This window comes from Colletotrichum karsti (assembly GCF_011947395.1).
Source record: "Colletotrichum karsti strain CkLH20 chromosome Unknown Scaffold35, whole genome shotgun sequence".
Taxonomy (NCBI): Eukaryota; Fungi; Ascomycota; class Sordariomycetes; order Glomerellales; family Glomerellaceae; genus Colletotrichum; species Colletotrichum karsti.
The window spans coordinates 177,533-185,958 of record NW_024065935.1 but is presented as its reverse complement, the minus strand read 5'-3'; the positions used below and the strand labels follow the sequence as shown (position 1 = coordinate 185,958).

Sequence of the window (8,426 nt, the reverse complement as noted above, 5' to 3'; positions counted from 1 at the left end):
CCCCCCCCCCCCCCCCCCCCCCCCCCCCCCCCCCCCCCCCCCCCCCCCCCCCCCCCCCCCCCCCCCCCCCCCCCCCCCCCCCCCCCCCCCCCCCCCCCAACGTATGCCGGGTATATAAGCACCGCGTCTGTGTCCCGAACGCGTACGTAGAGTCTGAGGTCTAGTGAGGGTGGTCGAGGATGATTGCTACGTGCCCGCGGTCCTTCCCGCCTCTACCTTCGAGACGATGTCGTGTCACGCCGTCGTATAAAAGAGACTGGTGTTCTGGTTTAGTAAAGGTTCTTCTAAGCAGATGTGATTTTTGATGTGACGTCCGGCTTAGCCTGTTTTTGACGATGTCAATGACTTTAGCGGTGTACATGTCTCGAGAAGCTGGGCGTTGAGGGATGACTTGCCATGAGACTTTTCGTCGTTTCGACATTGTCCGGTCTTTTCGTCTGTGGGTTATTCACAATGAATCAGTCGGGGTTACGCGCTTAAGTCCAATTGTGTGAGTTGAGGATGGCGATGAGACTTTTAACATCTTGCAAAGAGGCCACTATATCGGTACCGATTATCATCCTCGAGCGCCTAATAACCTTTCACACTCGGGTGAAATGCCGTCGAACTACCGCCATAAGCCTCCCTGGAAGAGGAAAAAAGAAGAGGAGGGAGAAGGGAAAGGCAGACACGAAAGCTACGTAGGTAGTTGCCTGTGTTGTAGGTTGTAGACGTACATAGTCCTGGCGTGGACGAGTCTTATTGGATCTCTTTCAATATGTCCCGCCATGCCGGACGGCTTGAATAACACGCCTCCCATTCACATTAGCGAAAATCGAACAGACTAAGGGGGTATCCCGCAGATTCCCATCTTGCACCAAGTGATGAGCTAGAAGATAAGGTAGGTATTCGCGCTACTAGCTGGACTCGTCCCAACCCGCCCAGCCTGGCAGACATCACCAACACCAACTCACGGCCGAATCATCCCATCCCATCCGTAGGTGGGTGTTACTCACGTATCTCATGTGGGCCTCAACAAGGGTACGATACCCGTGGTAACCAATGATGCAGAGCTGTTGGAAGAGAAACGCACCTCGGAGTTTATTTTACTGGACTACTCCGCCTCCTTATTCGGCCATGCGGCTTACGGGAGAACCGGTTCAGCTTGAACACCACACACATGGTCTCTTCTCACAACCCCGCTTCTCATTCTCACCATCGGCCTCAATTCCTGCGCGAAACTGCGGTTCGGCAACTCTCATACTGCTGATAACCTGCCTCTCAATCATTCACTGCTTGATAACACGCCGTCGAAAGACCAAGCAAACACCAAAAAACAAAACAATGCGTCTCATATCCACCGCTGATCTCACGCTGCACACATTTCCCGACAACGCGATTCCTCGATACTCGATACTTTCCCACACGTGGGGCGACGAGGAGGTGCTCTTCCACGAAATGCTGAAACCGACCGAAGAAATACGAGGCCGGTCGGGGTACAAGAAGATCCAGAGATGCGCCGAGATCAGCAGAGAGGTCTGGAATTGTGGCTTCACCTGGGTCGACACATGCTGCATCGACAAGACGAGCAGCTCCGAGTTGTCTGAATCGATCAACTCCATGTACGTTTGGTATCGTGACGCTTACATATGCTTCGCATACCTGGAAGACTTCCACGGCGAACACATCTGCGACGTGTTGCAAGAGACACGGTGGTTTAACAGAGGCTGGACGCTGCAAGAGTTACTTGCCCCCGAAGAGGTGATATTCTACTCCGCGTCCTGGAAGAGAATCGGCAATAAGAAGTGGCACCTCCCCAGCCTGGAATCAATCACTGGAATAGATGAGTCTATACTCATGATGAACACATTCCAAGATGTATCCGTCGCCGAGAAGATGAAATGGGCAGCGAATCGGAAGACGACCAAGAAGGAGGACCTCGCCTACTGCATGATGGGCATTTTTGATGTCAGCATGCCCTTACTGTACGGCGAGGGAGACAAAGCCTTCACACGACTTCAAGAGGAGATTATGCGAAACTCTGACGATGTGACCATATTTCTGTGGAAGAGCACCAACGAGAACCCGAGCGCTTACAGAGGTGCTCTCGCCCGCCACCCAATCGAGTTTGCGTTGTCAACGGCACCCAAGGCACCGATGTGTGTCCTTGACGAGCCATATCGGATGACCAATAAAGGACTACAAATAACAGTCGCGTTGACGGGATTGGATCGAGTGGCTTCAAAAGATCTCATCTTCCTCGCAGAAGATCCTGATCACAGTTCGCTTTTTCTTTTATCCTTCGACCAGCGCGACACTCACCAGAGGGTCACAACTCATCATATCGTTCTTCGAAAGATTAAGGCGGCGAAACAACACTTCGTCAGGGCGTACCCTGGTTTTCAGTTCATCGCCGCACGAAAACCTCTGGCTACGGAACCGAGAAGCAGTCGAACTGGAGAGGAGACCATCATGGTAGTCGGGCGGCTTTCTCTTTCTGATGTCGACTGGGTCTTGCCCTGCAGGGGATTCAACATCACCGAGGTGATGTACAAAACCACCAAAGTGGCGTACATGCATGAGGAAGGATGCGGAAACAGAATCGGTTCCGCGCGGGAGCTCGCACCCAAGTTCGAAAGCAAATTAATGAAGACCACTTCAAGCGCCGACAAAGGGGTACTTGAGGCCATGTATCACTCGAACTTCGTCGGATGGCCGGGAAGGGAGATTGAATACAAAATTCCAACTTCCCAGCACATACTCTTGAGATATGAGCAGCAACACGGCAGGCTACACCTACTCATATTCTATGACTTACGTACAGAAGTGTTTCAGACAGACGATGTTGTGTCTATTGATACACTTCTGCAAGCGGTGCGCACACGGCGTTATCCATCTGAGCCGTCGTCTGATGCCTCCGAAAAACTGGCCTTCTTTGCGGGCATGGCGGACATGAGGCGAAAGCCGGAAATCTATGGAGATACGGCCACTTCGCAAGTCACCGCCAAGTTTAAGTGGACGATTAGTGACGACAGTGTCTTTCTAAACGTATACATCGACCACGAGGCGAAGAGGAGGAAACCATCCTCACCGCCCTACGCACGCCTCCAATCCCCACCTCGCTGCCGACCTGTGTCCTTCCCTCCCAAGAAAAAGGGCAGGAAGCAGGAGAAACAGGTATAATATTATAGCATAATAATCAGAACTTCAACATACAAACTAGACAGCTATATTGGTACATATGCACATGCTCTACTCGGCATCAACTGGTCAGATGAAATGCATTGTTGCTTATTAATGATGACCTTTAACTTCTCCTCTACACTATAGGCTTTTCCAGAGAACAAACTATTGTCCCAGACTGCGAGTAACTGGAATCAGACCGTGCCCGCTCGTCGTTCATGAAGATGCCTGATGATCTTGATTACTCTCTCCCGATCCGAGAGATCGCAGAAAGACCATTTTGCGCCCCTGAAAAGCTTCAAGCACACCCACAGAGCGAGGAAAACGAATATCTGTAGCCGAAAAAGTCAGCGACACGGGGTCTCGGCGTCTCGGGGGCCAGGTCGAGATCTTACAGCAAGATAAGCCGACAGAAACGGCAACAGATTGAAGCTCTTCCAAACAGCAGCGCCATTCGAGACCAGCAAGAGAAAGACACAGCTAATGAAGGCCATGTAAGCTAGGAAAGGCTGGCCGTGGCTGTGATAGGGGTAGTCTCGGTTCTCGGAGTTCCAGCGTTGGACTTGTGGGATTTTGCGGCTTTCGAGGGCGTGGCGGTGTCTGTCGATGCTACGGCGAGTCAAAGGGATGTACATTTTGACGGGGTGTAAAATGGGGGCTTACCAGTGGTAGTATCTGATAAAGGCCAGACATTGGCATGCCCATACAATGACCACCCCGGCCGAGCCCATCTGAGCAAGAATCTCGATGAACTACAGCAGAAAGTAAGCATGGTAACTCATCACAGTAGAGGCAGTTGACTTACCATTCCTACAGGCGTGCTGGTATCCGTCCCCCCAGAGATCTGGAGAAAAGGCACCCACCAGAAAGCCAGAGCCGAGAAAACCATGGCCCTGAGCGGCACCTTACGACTATTCGTCCTCCCGAACCACGCCAGAGTCCTGAGCACCCACGGCTGACCGGCCCCTCCATCCAAGCGACTCGTCAGACCAAACAAACTCCTCGACGCAACATACAGATTCGTATTAGCACACGTCAACGCCGTAAACACGAGAAAAAAGTTAAAAACGTGATCCAGCACGCGGGCACTCGATCGGCCCGCAATCACCACAAAGGCAGAAGACGTCGAGTTCCGGTGTGTATTCCTGTGTTCCGGCACCATCCACTCGCAGGATGTGGTGTTCTTGACCCAGCTGAGGTGCGGGAGGGCGCAGTCGTTCGGTTCGATGTTGAGGGAGACGAGCATACCGCTCAGGGTGTACGCGACGGCGACGAGGACGGAGATGAAGATGGCGGAGAACTTGACGGTGCGGCCGATCAAGGTCTCGGGGCTGGAGCGCTGGGAGTCGTCTTGCGGGTCTTGCTGGGTCAAGTGGCGTCGGGGTTCGGGCCATTTGGCTTCGAGTGCTGAGGCGGCTACGATTTCGACGCCGACGTAGGCGAAGGCTGCTATTGACAGGGACATTCTGCGCGACGGTTAGTATCTGGGGGATTGAAGAAGTTGGTTGGAGCTTACAATAAGGCGACGCCCCAGTTTGAGGCTGCGTCTTTGTCATATTGGAATGGATCCTTGAAAACTGGTACGCATTAATATGAGGGTGCGTTGATGACTACATGGGAGGTAGCTTACTTGGTATTGCCGAGCCGTTTGATGCCGAGCCTGTCAAGATGAGGTGAGATGAGGACCTTGAACGGGGAAGTATGTGACTTACCCTCACCCGTGATGGCGATCAGGGCGACTACAATCACAGCGAGAAATGCAATCTTGATGCCTCCGGTAGCTACCTCAATCCAGCCATAAATCTGAGGGGCTTTGGTAAGTACGAGCATATGGTCGAAGCACATGATCCAAGATAGGGAACCCACCTCGATGCCGAATGAGTTCACAGCGACCATGATGATGGGAATGAGAACATAGACAAGCCCGATGGACAGGCCCTGGTCGTCCTTGTTGATCCAGAAGTTCATTAGGGCAGAGCTGGTCGCAATGAGAGCCGCGAAGCTCACGGAATAAGTGAACCTAACATCAGCCAGGTCAGCATTTTGACTAATCACCACAGGGCAAACTCAGCCGCTCACCAATACGCGACTCCAACAGCGATCCCTAGCTCAGGATCCACGAAAGTGCTGACGTAGACGGATAAGGCGCCAGGTACTGGCCAGATGCATAGCAGCTCAGTGACACATTGCATGACCGCCCAGGCGAGAAGGCCAACCAGGACGAAAGAGAAGAGAACGGCGAGGGGACCCCCGAGCTCGAGAATTTGACCGCTTCTCCAATACAGGCCAGTCCCGAGTGTCCCGTTGATGGTAATCATCTAGTTGAGTGTCAATGAGTCTTCGCAAGGAATTGACAAAAGGATGTAGAGGAATTACTGACAAAAAGATGAATCCCCCTTAACTTGCGCTTCACAGTGCGGTCGGGCTCCGGCTTGACCAGGATCTCAATTCCCGGTCGCTCCGTGAAGCCATCGTTGTTCTCATTGTTCTCGTTGCCATCATTTGCAGCATGTTCGATCGCCTTGTGTCCCAGTATCCCGTCAGAAGAGCCCTCGGCGATTGATGTCGGAGGCGCAGGTGAGGCGTTGCGCTTCATCTCCGCGGCGTCGGGGCCGAGAAACCAGTCCGGGAGCCACTCCGGAGTGGACCCGGAGACCCGCTTCGGATCCGTAGCCATGTTCGCGTCGGATTGAGTTTGACGTCAAATAAGAGCCCGGGAACAGATTGTGGGACAAAAGAGAGAAGCCATGTGAACTAAGGAATACGTGGCGGGGATTCTAAGGCGAATTCGATTTTATTCAATGCTATCAGGCTGGCCAATTCTGACCACAAAATTCGAGGTCAATTCAGGTGCAATTTGAGCGGCCTCACCGGCTGTAAGACAAATACAGGCAAACGTCTTCGTGCATCAGGCATCTGCCGTGCAAGGGAACGATGGAAGGATCGGTGCGTCAGCCACAACCAGGCTGCCGCCCAGAGACTTGGGTTGTGAAATCTTCACTGAGGCTGAAGGGCGGTTGGGTGCCGCTTCACTCGCACTCTGGGCTTCTAAGTGGACAACACTTGGCCAATCTCATGTCTGCACGCCTATGGGATGAGCCCTCGTATTCTACGAAGAATACATTCTTGAGTGAGGCTGTATGGCATGTCTTATCCGTCACGTGCGCCCTCAGCACCTTCCCGATCGGGTTACCTCTGCGATAGGGGCAGTTGTTTGCTCTTGGTAGCGTGCACTTTGAGAGCGCCTGCCCACAAGTCCAGCTGGCTGACTTCTGATTAGCATCGGTCGTTATTATCGCCATCGTCAGTTTCCTGCTTCTTCGTTGCCGCAGTGGATAAAGCCCAGTGATTATGAGGCGGGGGCGCCGACTATCCTAGAGATGGGTGTGATACAGTCCGTCCCTAAGGTCTTTCTCAGTATTGAAAGAACAACGAGAGCCCCCCATGACGAAACATCCCAAGGGTTAAAGGGTGGCACAACGGGAGCTTCGGACTCTGTTTGGAAAATGGAAGAACAAGTGTGTGTCAGGAAATGTGCTAGGCTTAGCAAACCGAGGTCGAGCCACTCGGTGACTCGCCAAGCTGTCGTGTAACACAACCACCAAATCGGCAGCATGAACTGGGGCGCGAACCGCGGAAACAGAGCCTGAAAAGACATACGTGCAGCCCAGGCTTCCGGTGACGTGTTGTTTGTCAGCGATTTGTTGCGCAACAAAAAAGCCGTCTCTTCCTTTGACAGTGGGAGTCTTGCGCAGCGATGTATGTCGCATTTGTATATTCGAAATCTAGAGACGCTCTCTATCTCCTTGCCCTCTGAGAACCGCAGGTCCCCTTAAACTGCCAACATGGATCAGATCGACCAAAACGTGACCAGCCGTTACCTCAAAAAGACAAGCCTCCAAAGACTCTTGGAAAGGCTCTTCCCAGGGCAGACTGAGTTCAGTATTGAAGTATGCCTCACGCGCAGCCCTCTCCCTTTCCCCTCCCCAGACCCCTGTCAGCTGAAAAGTGGCTTGCAGATGAGGGATGACGTTTGGCATTTCAAGGCACCAAAACAGGTGGATAGTGTGAGTGCAGTTTATTGATCGAATGAAACTAAATGCCTCTTATTGGAATTTCACTGACTCGTAGTTGGGACAGGCCGACATTGAGTAGATAAAGCCCAAGGTAGACTCGCGTGGTCCGACATTTACTAATGAGATTTGCGACCAGTGCCATTCGGGATTGAGTACGGAGCCGCCGCCGCACGGGAGAGTGAGCCTACGGTCGGCAGTGCCGGTTTAGCGGGGGGGCAGGGAGTGTCAGCGCTGGAACACAGCATAGGCTTATTGGCTTTGGGGGTCGGGTACATTTTTAGCCTGATGATACCAGTCAACATACATAATAACACTTGAGGATCACGGTACTTCTGCATCTTCCATGTTCAAAATTGTTGTTTGATTTAAACTCTTATCACCATGTTGACAATGGCCTCTTCAGCGCAATGTTTCGTTGATGATGTTAGCGAGCCTTTGAAGATATTCGAGGTGCCACGTTCTTCAGATTCAGTTGATGAGAAGCCTGGGGTGAAGGTTCATCAATTTCAGACTGAGCAGAGTCTCACATCTTACCTCGAAAATGAGAGAGATGAAGACTGCACTTATCGTTTCATGTAAGCGTCTTTCTAAACCGAAGCGGGAGCGACTTCGCTGACCTGGTGTAGCTCCATTTGTCAACGCAATTCATGGAGACCTCTACAGATGACCAAGCCAATGCTCAGCCTTCTCATAGATAGCTTCGAGCTGGATGAATCATTGGAAGAGCTGGCGTCGTTCTTCTACACCAAGAACATGGATGTAGAAGAAACGTTTTGTATGCCATACACGGAACGAAGAAGCAATTCTGTTGTCGGCAAGTTCAACCATTCATAATCCACGCAGCAAATCTCTAACTTGGCTTTCTAGAGGCTTCATACAGCATTCGCTACCCCGAGTACAAGTCGGAAGATAAGAAATGGGTCATCAGACAGACAGGCATCTATCACCGGGTCAACTTCAAAACGTGCCAAAACTTGTTCATCATGTTGAACCCGATGCCTAATGCGAAGGCGAACCAGAAGGCAGAAGAGTGGCTTTTCGAGCACTCGGAAGACAGTGATTTCGATCCGATGTGGCTGCACAGAATAGTCCAGGAGACACACCTGCCGGCTTGGAGGTCCTACATCTCACACTTCGAGCGGCAATTCTTGCCCATGGTACGTTCTAGTCTGCAGGTTTCTGCAATCA

General features: G+C 52.1%; 2 protein-coding genes across 2 annotated transcripts; one reads left to right on the top strand and one right to left on the bottom strand.

Annotated features, from left to right (window-relative positions):
* Nucleotides 1-1,323: 1,323 nt before the first annotated feature.
* On the top strand, nucleotides 1,324-3,162 carry CkaCkLH20_09664 (het and ankyrin domain protein; the record flags this gene model as incomplete). Its single annotated transcript, XM_038892379.1, has 1 exon — nucleotides 1,324-3,162. The coding sequence occupies one exon, from the start codon at nucleotides 1,324-1,326 to the stop codon at nucleotides 3,160-3,162; it is 1,839 nt and encodes a 612-aa protein (XP_038742262.1).
* A 194-nt stretch (nucleotides 3,163-3,356) lies between these two features.
* CkaCkLH20_09663 (amino acid permease) lies at nucleotides 3,357-5,839 on the bottom strand (the record flags this gene model as incomplete). Its single annotated transcript, XM_038892378.1, has 9 exons — nucleotides 3,357-3,494; nucleotides 3,558-3,771; nucleotides 3,826-3,914; nucleotides 3,968-4,628; nucleotides 4,679-4,739; nucleotides 4,793-4,822; nucleotides 4,875-5,182; nucleotides 5,242-5,480; nucleotides 5,543-5,839. The coding sequence occupies 9 exons, from the start codon at nucleotides 5,837-5,839 to the stop codon at nucleotides 3,357-3,359; spliced, it is 2,037 nt and encodes a 678-aa protein (XP_038742261.1).
* Nucleotides 5,840-8,426: the final 2,587 nt, after the last annotated feature.